The following is a 14,510-nucleotide window of genomic DNA, read 5'->3' as shown; positions in this document are numbered from 1 at the left end:
GTAAGCAGCGTTCCTCCATGGCCTGTGCTCCAGCTCCTGCCTCCAGGTTCCTGCCCTGAGTTCCTACCTTGGGCTCCCTGATGAACTGTGACCTGGGAGATATAAGGCAAATAAACCCTTTCCTCCCCAAGTTGGTACTGGTCAGAGTATTTTGTCACAGCAATGAAGAAACAGACTAAGACAGATGGATATCAAAATAAATGGAGAATGAATGACAGATAATATATAAATAAAAAATAAAGAGACTAGAGATAAAAGGAAGGTAGGAAAGTTCTGCAGGAGGCAAAAGGGAAAAGAATCTAGGGCAAAAGGAATAGTGGTAAACCCTATCAAATGAGACAGAAACGAAAGAAAGAGAGATGAAAAGCTTTGGCAGTGTCCTCAACTCTCCCATCAATGGAGCATACCAGATAACTGCAAATGTCTCTGCCTGGATGGACACTCTACATTTCTAAGGTAGCATTATGATTTAGGACATACTTGTCTCCTGCCTACATATACCTGTAATGGTCATGGAACACACTAAGTTACCTGAGAAAAGTTAAAGACTGGTTGCGTTGTACCCCATGAGATGACAGATCTGGTGACTTCTTCTGTGCTGAAGAGTTTGCAATTTAAATAAACATTGCATGCTGGTTGTTTCTCAGATTCTCCAGTGACAAAATCTTTCCCATCTGGCACCATCAGCAGTACATGCAATAGCAAAGCATTTTCTTTGGTTGACCCATTTTTCTGATGTATCAAATTATGAGAAGCTGGAAAAGCCATGAAGACTGAAGAATCTGGGACTATAGAGTTTGGTGATTTGGGGCTGGGGAGCACTAAATTCTGTGTTTTCTTTGCTGTTTCCTCACAAATTTGATTGGAGTTCTGTGGACTTTTGGTATAGGCAGTATCTTGACTTGGTTCTGGCAGTCTCTTATCTGGACTTGTAGTAACACAAAGTGGAGTATGTTGGGTGCTGCTACTGAACTTCGCACTGACACCAGTGTAATCCTTGTTGCTTATAACAAGCTCCATGGTTACCTATAAAACATAAAAGGAGAAGAGTCAGCTAGAATGCCTGGTAGAACGGGAATCAGAATTTTGGAGCTGGAGGTGATAGAAATTAAAAACCAAATTAATTCAACCTCAAATACCAAAGTATAAGGACCACATACACATCCATTTGCCAGACTATAAAACGTGAGGCAGATTATTTATCAACAGTGTAAGATGAACTGGGAAAACAATCTTGTACCAGAAAATAAGGAAATGCTCAGAAAATGATGGAGACACATTAAAAAGGTCATAGACTGCAGCTGAAGAGGCTCTTACTGGCTAAATCTAGGATAATTTTGAGCATGAAAATGAGTAATAGCAGCAGATTATATAACCTACTGAATAATGTAAGAATCTGTACTAACATAAAATTAACATGGGGTACAGAACAACTCTTCTTTATTATCATGCAGAAGACTATCAGTTAGTAAGCAAGTGCTCTGAGAGAGCTGGAGATGTAGTTCTGTGGTAGAGCACATGCCTAATAGGCACAAAGTTCGTTCAATTTCCAGCACTGGAGAAATCATGTTTTACACAGCCATGTTTTTTCTCTATCAGGTATCAATCTAGTTTAGTATTTCTCTTGGCCGCTATAGTACAGGGCAAGGACAGAAATTCAGTCTATCCATCCAATTTGTCACACTTTTCAGATTTTAAACTTTATAGTTAAGAATGAACAAAACAGGTAACAAGTAAAACTTACATGGAGACACTAAGTTCCAGGCCAGCCTGGGCTACACAGTGAGAATTTGTTTCAAAAAAATTTATGTTAGAGAACCATGCAATTGAGTTGTAACAGTGCAAAAAACAAAAACAGATCTCAATGTTTTACATAAATTTCTGATTTTGTGTTGCGATATGTTCACAGTTATTTTTGGCTGTACACAGCTGTGGCAGGTTATGTGTTGGACAGGCCTATATCAGATTCATGTGACACAGCTATTTGTAGGGAAGGCTAAAGTTGAAGGCGGGGGTCATACATTGAGCCTTGAACTTTATCCTTTGGGTGCCTGGAAACAAGGGGGAATATTTTAGGGCATGAGTATGGAGATTTAAAAAACTCAGCAGAGCTGGGTGTGGTAGCATATAACCTTTAATCTAGTGCTCAGGAGCTTAAGACAGGAGGATTGCAGGATCCAAAGTAATCTTGGATAAGTGTGAGTTCCATGCTAGCTTGGGCTACACAGAGATACCTTGTCTCAAAGACCAAAGCAACCCAAAAAACCTTACTGGGGGACCAAGTCAAGCTGTCCCGAAGCCATATATTCAAATTCTGCCTAAGAAATCCTAATGCTGCTGAACACAGGGAAAAGAACACTTTCTCCAACAAATTACACCTCAGAATTCACTCCAGCAGGCATACACAGTTGCTTCTGTTTACTGACCCAACTCTAGGTCAAGCCCTCATCCATCATCTTCTTTTCAGGAGTAATGCGCCAGCCTCCTCATTTTCCCCTTTCATTCCCTACAGTCTACTGACCACACAGAAATATTTTAAAATGAAAATGAGATGTCACACCATGAAAGCAAAGATTAACCCTTGTACCTTTTGCATAATGAACTAACTAGAAAACCTATAACAAAAAGAATTTTAGCTACTTGGATTTGTAGAATTTGGTGTAATGGTAGCACGAAGGTTTTTGAGACCTTAGGTATAGGTTCGATGCCTGAAATTCTAGAAACAAGAGGGCTTGACCAGTGCCTTCCTTGCCTTTTAGGCTAAAATCTAAACACTTTGCTTTGTCTTGTACAAGGTCTGAGTACCACTCCCACCTGCCTGTACAACTCGCTTTTCTTCTGTTTCCCTGTTGCTTGCTATCCTGTGTAACACTCTATCCCTTGCCACAAACTGTCTCACTAGTATCACAGTAGGGTCTTTGTGTGTGCTTTTTACTTTTCTTCTCTTTTTCTTCAAATATCACCTAGGTAACACCTCCTTAGAAAGACTTGCCTGACTACCATCTACTTCCTCCAGATGCCATCTTATACATTTACTTCCTTCACAGCACTCTGCTCCCCCATGTCAATAGAAGCCTCCCTACAGCAGAGACCCTGCTTGTCCTGTTCACTGCTTGCTAGATTCTCAGCGCCTGTCACTAATACATGCTCAGGAAACACTTTTGACTTCCTGAATGCATGCCCACATACCTTCAGAGGTCCAAGTGAAGTCTCACCATTTTCTTGTTGCACTGGAAGCTGGTCACTGAATGACAGCAGCTCTGACTGAATGACAGCTCGCAAAGAAAGTGATGCAGATCCAATGACTTCTGGCTGATGGAATAACGAAAGAAAAGGCTTAAAGAGAAGCCACAAGGGATTTTAATGAAGGGATGACCTATGATGCTTTATGAAGTACAATACTAATAATGATGTGATTAAGATACTTATATTCTCTCATCATTCAGTCTCCCTTCTGGGTCTCATGATCATCCCTTGGAAAATTAGAGAGACTTTATAAGTCATGGAGTTCTTCTTTTTTTAATTAAAACTTAGTTTTAGCCACATACTGATTTTTCTGTAAAGTTCTTTAACAAATGTTTAAAAAAGGAGCTCTTGACTCAAAATGTTCAAACTTTATTCTTAAAAATAAAAAAAGAGGAGCTGGAGGGATGGCTCGGTGGTTAATAACACTGACTGCTCTTGCAGAGGACCCAGGTTCGAGTCCCAGCACCCACATGGCAGCTACAAACTGTCCTTAAGCCCTCTTCTGACCTCTGTGGCATTGCATGACATGGGTACACTCACATACATGCAGGCAACACATACGCATAAAATAAAAATAAAATAGTAAAAAAAAAAAAAAAAAACCACGCACACACACACACAAAAATAAAAATAAAATTAAAAAAAAAAATTCAGAGCTGGGTATGGTGGCACATGTCTTTAGTCTCAGCAATTTGGAGGCAGAGGTAGGTGGATCTCTGTGAGTTCACAGCCAGCCTGGTCTACATAGTAAGTTTCAGGCCACCTGGGACTACAGGGAGATCCTGTTTCAAAAAGACCAAAACAGAATTCAGATGCTATACATTCTTTGCTATTAAAACTAAGAAAATTACAACACTTGATATACCTTATGCTGTCAAGGCTATGAAGGAACAAAAGGCTGTGCGATATCAGTGAAGCCAGGAACATAAACTACCATCATACTTTTCCCAGCACCCACATGGCGTCTAAAAACCATCCTTAACTCCAGTTCCAGGGGAATCCGAAGCCCTCTTCTGACCTCCAAGGCACTGCACAACACAGGTGCACTCACATACATGCAGGCAACACACTCATACATATAAAATAAAAATAATAAAATATTTAAAAAATTTATTTATGTACTTTTATTTTATGTGTATGAGTGCTTTGCTTGCATGTATATGAGTACACCCATGTCATGCAATGCCACAGAGGTCAGAAGAGGGCTTAAGGATGGTTTGTAGCTGCCATGTGGATGCAATGCCCAAGGAGGCCAGAAGAGGGCATTGGAATCTCTGGAACTGGAGTTATAGATGGTTCTTAGCTGTTATGTAGGTGCTGGGAACTAAATCCTGGTTCTCTGCAAGAACAGCCTGTGTTCTTAACTGCTGAGTTGTCTCTCCCGCCCAAAATATATTTTTAGACAAGAATCCTGGCAGTTACAGAAAGCTTTATATTTTTTGGTGTACCAATTCGTTTCTAGAATTTATGCTACATAAATAATAATACATAAAAGTTGTGCACAAATATGTATGTTAAAAGTAGTAGTTCATAATTAGAGATGACTGGATATCAATAAATTAGAATTATTAAGCTAATTTTAGCACATCCATATAAACTGATTACTTTGTATGATCACAACTGCATGATATGCAGCTATCAAAGTGATCAGTTCATTAAAAAGTTTTTTGTTTTGTTTTAAAATTTTTTTTTTTTTTTCAGGCAGGGTTTTACTTTGTAGACATGTCTGGCCTGGTACCTGCTATGCAGACCAGGAGTTCCTTCTGTTTCTGCCTCCCACATGCTGGGATTACAGTCATGTGCCAACTATTCCTAGCTCACTAGAAATTTTATTTTTGGTCTTTTTTTTTTGATACAGGGTTTCCCTGTAGCCCCAGCTGACCTGAACTCACTTTGTAGACCAGGCTGGCCTTGAATTTACAGAGATCCACCTGCCTTTGCCTCTTGAGTGCTGGGATTAAAGGCATGAGCCACCACACCTGGCTGTGTCTTGCTATTTTCCTAAGAGTTTGTATTATTTATAATCTCAGGAGAGAAACAAACAAATGCATTAGTGCCATTAGTATGAATGCATTCGTGCCATTCATACTAAAGATGAGGTCAGAAGACCAGGTTACTCTCACGGAGGAAGTCAACACTGCTCACGTTATTGAGTGATAATGGACCAACTGCAAGGGAATTTTATAAACCTGAAATTATTTGATCAAATGCTACCTACAATTTTTATAATTTTGGAACATGGGATGGGTATTTTAGGTATTCTACCTACAAATAGGAAAGAGAAACTTAAAGCTAATAAAATATAACCTATATCAATACCAACAGCCATCACCCTATAGCAAAGGAACACAGTAAAGAGCTTAGGAGTTTAGGATCTGTCTGGTGTAGTGGTGCACACCTTCAATCCTAGCATTTAGGAGGATGAGACAGGAGAACTGCAACTTCAAGATCAGCCTGGGTTACATAAATGAGACTCTGTCTAAAAATAACCAAACAACAACAACAAAAGCCAAAACTAAATTGTGTTTAGGATTTGATGGTTTTTTGGTTCTGCCTTTTGTTAGACCGGGAATCTCAGACGTGTTACTGAACTTCATTAAATCTCAATCTCTTCATCTACAAAATGAAGATAATGTATTTAATTCATAGAGGTATTGTGAGTCAAGTTTGACAGTGTGTTGTATAGAACATTTAGCACAATATCTGACTTATTACACAGTAATAATAATAATAGTAAGTGAAATAAGCATGTGTTGGTTGAGCCCAGTTTATCTATGAAAACGATTTTAAGTATACCAGGCATGAATGGTGAGGAAAGGTCAGTCAACTTGACCTACCTTTTTCTGTGGAGTTTTCTTTGCATAGATTTGGAAAGTGAGGTTAGAATTCCACCAGTGCTCTATCATTGAGCCATCAAACTGTACTGGACACACAAATCGCTGCTGGAATTTCACCACTGTTAAGGAGAACAGATATACAGATATCCATCACACAGTCCAACCAGCCATCATTAATCCATGCTTTGGTATGACCCATTTCCCTTCTACTTCTTTTGGCAATTTAGCCAGTGTGACTTCAGAGAAGGCAGTAAGGGTTGTAGGATTGAAGACGCAGACAAAGAAAAAACCCTGGGCAAAGTAGCAGAGGACAGCAGTGCTCTATTGCCAGGCCGTGCTGAGAGAAATGATTGTCCAGCATGTGAACACAGGGTGTGTGAGGCAACATCCCCATATTTTACTGCAGTTAACGTAATGGAACCTTGTAAAAGGCAAGTTGGTAGATAGTTAAAAAAAGAGAGAGACTGACTGTACAAAAGACAATGAGGGATAAATGAAATCAGAAAAATGGAATTTAAAATTCTAATAATAAAACCGAGTTAATACTCTGGTTAATGGACAGGATGCGCCTACTGTCACACTCAGACCAAGTATCAGATACTAATGTTAGCTAGTCATGTCATGCAGAGTAAAGACCCTCTCTTGGATGGAAAGGGATTAGTGAAACTGTATGAAGTAATGGTGGTATTTAGTTTGTCTTCATTACGGAGCTTTATCTAGGAAATCAAAAGGAATTTAAGACTAAAAGCAAAGGAGATGCTCTCAAGCTCTAGCTCTGTTACTTATCAGTGACAATTGCAGCAACAATTGTCACCTGTAAGATGATCTTACTGTTCATTTACTTCTAAGGTCTTTAAAATAGATCTAAGGAACTCACATCAAGAGCCCAGGCCTGTGGAGAATCTGGCATCAATGGTATTCATTCATCAAATGGCCCATTTTGACCTACTCTTCTATTCATCTTTGGCAACTTTTGTTTTTTTTAAAAAATATTTTATTTATTATTATTTTATGTGTATGAGTGTAATGCCTGCATGTGTGTAAGTGCACCCATGTCTTGTGATGCCCATGGAGGTCAGAAGATGGCACTGGATCCCCGGAACTGAAGTGCAGATACTGTTTTTAAGGATAAATGGTTAATGAACATTTATGCTAGATATACCAAGTGAGAAGTTCTCTATGTACATTTACTGAAGTGTTGTTTTTAACAGCAGATGATATAAGCACCTTAAATATTGATCAATAGAGGGATGTTTAAATTATAACATAATGTCACAATAGAAGAGCAGGTAGTGAAAATGGAATGATGATGCTCTTTAGATCCTGATATGGGGAAATCCCTAAGATATGTGTTGACAGGATACATGGCGATCTAACATGCACAAAATGGTGTGGAGGCAGAAGGAAATACAGGTATTTGCTGATAAGTGCATGAAACAGACTCAGGAAAGACACATCGTTTGCTTAAAAAGATGGAACTGTGAATGGATTATCTAGTTCAAAAAGCAAGCAAGCAAAAACAGAGAAGGCCAGTAAGCACAAGAACAGATGCTCAATGCCGTTAGGCATGGGGAGATATACACCAAAATCAGAAAGTGATGTCATTTCACACTAAGATGGCTAAAACAAAAACAGTGGGAAGTAGCAAGTGTTGATGCTGAGAAACTTGACATCCTCATGTACACTCTAGCAGGGAATGCAAAATGGTATACTCACTGTTGAAAAAGTTAAAATACAGTGACTATGTGACTCAGCAATTACACCATTAGATACATACACTGGAGAAACGAAAACGCTCCTCTATACAAAGCCAGACACACAAATTTCATAGCAGCATTAGATAAAACTGCCCCCAAAGTGGAAACCTATCAATGGATGAAGGGATAAATGAACGGAATATTAAGAAACCATAAAGATGAAACATTGACATACAACATAATGTGGATGAAACTTGAACATATGTTAAGTCAATGAAGTAGTCATAAAAATCACATGTTGTATGATTCCATTTATCATGAGATATCCAGAATGGACACACTGGTGGAGAGAACAGGTTGGTGGCTGCTCGAGTGGGTGGGGAGGGGACCAAATGCTAGTAAGTATGGGGATTTTTTAAGTAAATGAAAATCTTCTAAAACTAGATTATTTTGGCGAGTATGCAGCTCTGCGAATATATTAAGAACCATTAGATGATACACATCACATGGGTGACTTGTATATGAATCATATTTTCACAAAATAAATTTGGCAATATTGAAAGAACATGATTTTTTTTAATTTTAACTTTCTTTTCTATTTTATGTGTATGCGTGTATTGCCTGCACGTAGGTAAGTGCACCTGTGTTGTGTAATGCCCACGGAGGACAGAAGAGGCTGTCAGAGTCCCTGGAACTGGAGTTACAGACAGTTGTTAGCTGCCATGTGGGTGCTGGGATTCAAACCCAGATCTTCTGCAAGAACAGTCAGTGTTCTTAACTGCTGAGCCATCTCTCTAGCCCCGAAAGAACATGATTTAAGAATCAGATGTTCTTTTTTAATATTTTATTATTTTTATTTTATGTGTATGAGTGTATTGCTTGCATGTGAGTGCACCTGTGTTGTCCAATGCCGCGAAGGTCAGAAGAGGGCTTCGGATTCCCCTGGAACTGGAGTTAAGGACGGTTTGTAGCTGCCATGTGGGTGCTAGGAATCGAACCCAGGTCCTCTGCAAGAGCAGTCCATGCTCTTAACTGCTGAGCCATCTCTCCAGCCCCAGAATCAGACGTTCTTAACCAGGCTCCAGGGGACAGACCCACACTGAAGGACATTTGGCAACACAGATTATACTCTATGGGCCTTATTATTTATATAATAGAGCACATTCAATTGGGCAGAGGGTAGTAAGCAGAAGTGTAGATAGGGGAAGAAATCTAAATACCATCAAATGACATTGTATGAAAATTGCAAAAATTCAATTAAAGAAAAAAAGAATCAGATATTCTGAACTCCTGTCTTGTCATGTTATGAACCTGTTTGCTACATCTGGATTGTCCTAAGACCACTGGGCCAGTTTCCTCACTTTTAAAATAACACAAGTATGGTAATTCACTGCAAATTTTTTGCAAGCTCCAAGATTCTGTACTACAAAAGTCAAATGAGTAATTAAGTGTTCATAACTTCTTTCAGGTCAGTGTCTAAAAAGCAGAAAACCAGTATGTTTCTTACCTCCGTCCATAATCTTACTGGAGGCGAGTCGAACAGTCTCAGTGATCAAAGCTTTCTTCCCCAGACTGCTTTTAGAAAAGCCCACAGGAAAGTGATATTCCACAAAGAAAGTGCTGGGGGGGGGGGCGGAAAGTGATTAAAAACATACCAAACAGTAACTGTTTTCTGCCTATAGCTCCTATCTTTGAGGGTCCCATTTTTGGGACCTTATATCCTCAGATGTGTGTCTTCAAAGCTTTCATCATCCTGGCCAGGGGAACAGAGCTTGTTTCTGACAGCTCCTATAGCACTTATAATCTAAAACGTCTACCTTGGCCTCTAAAGCCCTATATTATAAACAGCCATTTAAGTGTGCATCTCTCTTGCTAACTTTAATGTCTGAAAGAACAGACTTTCCATCTTAATAGTCCTTATTTCTTTATTTTTTAAAATATTTATTTTTATTTCCTGTATACGCATGTATTGCCTGCATGTACGTAAGTGCACTTGTATTGTGCAATGCCTGCGGAGGACAGAAGGGACTGTTGGATCTCCTGGAACTGGAGTTACGGACAGTTGTTAGTTGCTATGTCGGTGCTAGGATTCGAACTCAGGTCTTCTACAAGAACAGTCAGTGTTCTTAACCACTGAGCGATCTCAGCAGCCCCAAAAGTCCTTATTTCAAATTGACCTTGCCTAGTTCTTTGGAGCTTTGATTCCTTTTTATGATTGTATAATGTACATGAAAACAAACTGTAAATCAAAGAGTGTCACATACAATCAGCCACCCTTTCCCCAAATGGCACATTTACTTTCCTATGTTAGAGACATACCGCTTTTTTGCTGTTGTGGGCTTAGGTGGTCTCTCCGATAATGCTTTTCGGCCTGATGTCATCTGGGGACTATCTGGAGGAACTCCCATTGTTTCAATGATGATTCTGACTGAATGTGTTCTACCCAGAAGAGCCAGTCTATCCACACTGAGTGACATCACTTGAGTATTTCCTGGAGTCTTTGAGAGCACCTGTTGGTCAACCAAATTTCTGCAAAGAGTTCACACAGATATGCAGTTAGAGGCCCAGTACAGAACAATGCAGGTGCACAGGAAAGAACAAGGCGGAAGAACAGCAAGTGTCTGTTTTCAAAACTAAGTGGAAATGGCCTTTTGTTTTGTTTTTTGAGACAAGATCTCATAATGTAGCCCAGGTGGCTTAGAACTCACTATGTAGCCTAGCCTGGTCTGGAACCCTGATCTTCCTGTTCCCACTTCCCAAGTGCTAACATGCCCCAGGTTAGGCCTTTATCAGGATCTGGTTCTAATTCCAAAAGAAACCTCAAAATGAGTAAAAAATATTCTTTTAACTTAAAGATTTATATCTACACAAGTACAGAAACAGATGTTATAGAATTAGGTTTTTTAGTCAAATTTATTGTAGTTTACCCACTACCAGTGTCTAGTAATCTTTGTTATTCTGTGTCCTTTCCTTTCCTTATACTCATTTTCTCCCCCCGCCCCCCCCTTTTTTTTCTGGTCTTTTTGAGACAGGGTCTCCCTATAGTCCCAGCTGGCCTGGAACTCACTATGTAGACCAGGCTGGCCTTGAACACAGAGATCATCCTGCCTCTGCCTCCTGAGTGCTGGGATTAAAGGCGTGTGCCACCATGCCCAGCCTTTATGCTCATCTACATTAGTGTGATCACAGAACACATTCAACTAAGTATTCTGCTTTTTCATCAGCCTGTCCTTTCATGTCATTTGCTTTTAAAAAACATTTTAAAAAATTTATCATTTTTATTGTAGTGTATGAGTGTATTGCCTGCATGTGTGTAAGTGTACTCATGTTATGCAGCACCCATGGAGGTCAGAAGGTGTTGGATTTCCCTGGAACTGGAGTTACAGATGGTTGTTAGCTGCCATGTGGTGGGAATCAAATCTGGATCCTCTGCAAGAGCAACCAGTGCTCTTAACTGCTGAGCCATCTCTCCAGTCCCTAAAAAAACATTTTTTAAGATTTACTTCTTTTTATTTTATGTGTTTTGATTGCATGTATGCATGTGCCACAGAGGCCAGAAGAGGGTGCTGGATGCCCTGGAACTACAGTTATAGACTAGAGAGAGAGAGAGAGAGAGAGAGAGAGAGAGAGAGAGAGAGTGAGTTAGCTGCCATGTGGGTTCTGGGAACCCAATCCAGGTCATCTGCAAGAGCTGGAAGTTCTCTTTAACTGCTGAAAATCTTTTAAAGACTGAAATGCTTCACTGATTCACCTTAACTTACCCACCCAGACAGGCTGGGAAACCAGCCATTGTACTTGTGACCTTGGGAAGACCCTGTGCCTTGCTCCTGCCTGCAGTTGGCATTCACAGCAGCTCACCGGCTTTTCTTGCCTGCTCCTCTCTTCTTCAATTTACATTCACTTGGCTCCACAACCTTAGAAGACCTTCCAAAAGCCTTTGACTGGTTCATTATTCTGGAAGGTTCTGTGCCATCATCTTCACTGAGGAAATCACTGACACTGACATCAGAGTTCTACAGGAAGAGGAAACAGAAGGCAGGACATTGAAAGACAATTGCTTTGGGGAATATAGTGATGAAACATTCTCTAAAAGCAAGTGACTTCTCTACATAAAAATTCTCTTAAAAGAGATAACTGACACCAAGGACAGTGTAGGAGGTGAAGTGCCAGACCTAAGCACATGCCACACTAGAGAGCACAGCTTCCGCCTTGAGAGCACAGCCCACGCTTCTGCTAAAGAGCCAACCTATAATCTGCCCCCAGACATAGAGACTGATGATGTGAGTGGCTTGGATGAGGGGATCTATCAGAGAGTGACACACCAGCTTATGGGACACTGGGGGCAGGGGGAGAGATATATAAGGCCTGCCCTTCCCAGCAATAAATGAGTCTGCAGCACCTCTCCTAGTGCCTGCTTCCACCCGACTCCCCGTGTCTGTGTGTTGACTCCGCGCTGCTCACCCCCACCTCAGTCAGAACCCTCGTTCTCTGCGAGAACCGGCAACAGCTGGCGCCCGAACAGGGTTCTTGGCATCCCCGGCATTGGCGACGCCCCCAACCTCGATTCGTTCGGTGAGTAGGCCCCGGGTTTTGTCTGTCCCTTCGGCTGCTTGAGGGTGAGCGAGTGGCCCCCTCCTCTGTCCCCTCTACCGTTTGTCATATTTGTTGTTAAATCAGGAAGGCACACTCCTCTGCATGGTCCCGAAGCCCACATCAACACATTTTATTCCTTGGCTCGTCCCGGTGAGTTCACATATGGGCTGATCCACCCTGAACAGGTCATCCTGTTTCCTGTCCTGGAGACCCTGTGTGAGCATACGGCTGAGGGTGTCACGGCCCTCAGAAGTCCCTCACTAAGCACAAGACATTTGGATCCGATACACCTCTTCATGTCGGGGTGGTTTACATCCGAGTGGCTCCCGGTCCTTGTTTGCTTCATTTGTGCCCTCTTGGTAGTCACCCTTGCCTTTTACTTTTGTGGCGAGTTTCCCTTCACAGAACCATCCCATGATGGGCAAACTACCACCACAATGCAAGGGGCCACAAACGGCAGCACTCAAATCACTCCTTAGAACTCGGGGACTGAAAGTTAAACCAAAAAGTATTGAAAGTTTCTGGGATGAGGCCACTGACTTGGCCCCATGGGTCTATCCAGAGAATATGTGGGATCCTGACCTCTGGATGCGGGTCCTCTTCTTGGCCCAAAAAAGGGAAGTAGGGTTGGAAGTTGTTCCCCCTGCCTCATTTGTCCTGATCCTTTTAGCCATCATTGCCAGCCTTAAATCCTCCTCCCCTGAAGAAGTCATTTCAGCCCATAATAAGCATTGTCAGAATTAGGCCAGTGAAGACCTTGCCATTACTTCAACCCCCGCTGACCTTGATATGGGAACCAGCCTTGAAGTCGATCCAGATGAGGAAGGGGCCCCCTAGCCCCTACCTCAGACCCTGCTTTCAAAGCCACAACAATCAGAGACACCACGACCCCAGTATCCTGGGAAGGAACTACGTTTTGCCTGCTCCAATGCACCTCCTGCTCATTATACCCCTGACATGGCCCATCCACCCCTTACTGCCCCTTGCTGGCTTGTGTCTGCCTTTCCGGTTAATGTCAGCCCCAATGCTGTGCAATAGCCATGGGTGCCTACCCCTCTCACAGACCTTGCACTCATCCGCAAAGCCGCCAATGAATCAGTGCCCAATTCCCCATATTTTGAGCAAGTTCTCTGCCAACGGACCAGGCAGTTACAGACCCATTATGATTGGTATAACTTATTAAAGGCGGTATTGGAGCCCTCAGTCTTCCTGAGCTGGTGTTTGACCTATGATTATCAGGCTGAAAATCAGGCACGTCTCAACCTTCAATATGGCCTTAATATTACTCTGGATATGCTCACAGGACGTGGATAATATATTGACCCCATTCCCCAGTCCACTATTGGCCTTCATGCTTAATACACAGTTAGTGACCTGGCCTTCAAGGCCCTTAAATGTTGCTCCCCCCGTGACCCATAGGCATTCTTCCGCAATCTGATTCGGCAGCCAGGGAAGTTCTTCACAGACTTCCTTGCCCGAGTTATTGGAGTGGTGGAACAGAGAGTGGAGTCTGGGACCACCCGAGATATGCTCGTCAAACAGTTGGCATAGAAGGCCTAAATACTCCTCCTGCAATGCTATCACGCCTGTCTGCAATGATGGTATTCATAAATGAGTACTTGCCACTAGAGACCTAGACCCCAGGCCAGGGCCCATCGAGGCCCTGACCACCTTCTTAGAGGCTCTCTTATTACAAGGAAGGCCCACCCCCTCTGATTCAAAAGATGGCTGCTAGAACTGCGGGAGGACAGGACACCTCCACAGGGACTTCCCGAACAATGGAGCTCGTCCCAAGACTCACTGCCCCAAATGCAAAAAGGGATTTCATTGGGCAAAAGATTGCAGGTCACGGCCCCAATCAGACTCGGCTCCTTTAAACTCTACCCAGGGCATCCCTCAGCCCCACAAGTAAGAGGGGGAACGAGACAGGTTTTTATGGACCCTTCCAATTCTTAATCACTCCTCCCAATGACCTTATTCCTGGATGGGATCGCCGTGAAGGGCCTAGTGGACACGGGAGCTGATGTTACCATCATCACCGAGAATGAGTCTCTTCGGTTCCCCCATTGGAAATATTGGCCTGGCCCGCCCATTAAGGGAGTGGGTGGCAGCCAGGACACAAAGTTGGTAGTCCGCC

General features: G+C 42.1%; 1 protein-coding gene across 3 annotated transcripts in view; it reads right to left on the bottom strand.

Annotated features, from left to right (window-relative positions):
* C2cd3 (C2 domain containing 3 centriole elongation regulator) overlaps positions 1-14,510 on the bottom strand; it is a 137,572-nt gene that overhangs the window by 83,519 nt on the left and 39,543 nt on the right. For all 3 annotated transcript variants that reach the window (XM_008852708.3, XM_029555885.1, XM_029555886.1), the window contains exons 9-14: positions 11,639-11,793; positions 10,100-10,309; positions 9,288-9,400; positions 6,084-6,202; positions 3,190-3,312; positions 532-1,026 (exon numbers count right to left, since the gene is read on the bottom strand). In XM_008852708.3, the coding sequence (XP_008850930.1) occupies positions 532-1,026; positions 3,190-3,312; positions 6,084-6,202; positions 9,288-9,400; positions 10,100-10,309; positions 11,639-11,793 (1,215 nt within the window). The remainder of the gene's footprint in view (positions 1-531; positions 1,027-3,189; positions 3,313-6,083; positions 6,203-9,287; positions 9,401-10,099; positions 10,310-11,638; positions 11,794-14,510) is intronic.

This window comes from Nannospalax galili, unplaced genomic scaffold, assembly GCF_000622305.1.
Source record: "Nannospalax galili isolate Female #2095 unplaced genomic scaffold, S.galili_v1.0 scaffold686, whole genome shotgun sequence".
Taxonomy (NCBI): Eukaryota; Metazoa; Chordata; class Mammalia; order Rodentia; family Spalacidae; genus Nannospalax; species Nannospalax galili.
This window is presented reverse-complemented; position numbering and strand designations above follow the sequence as displayed.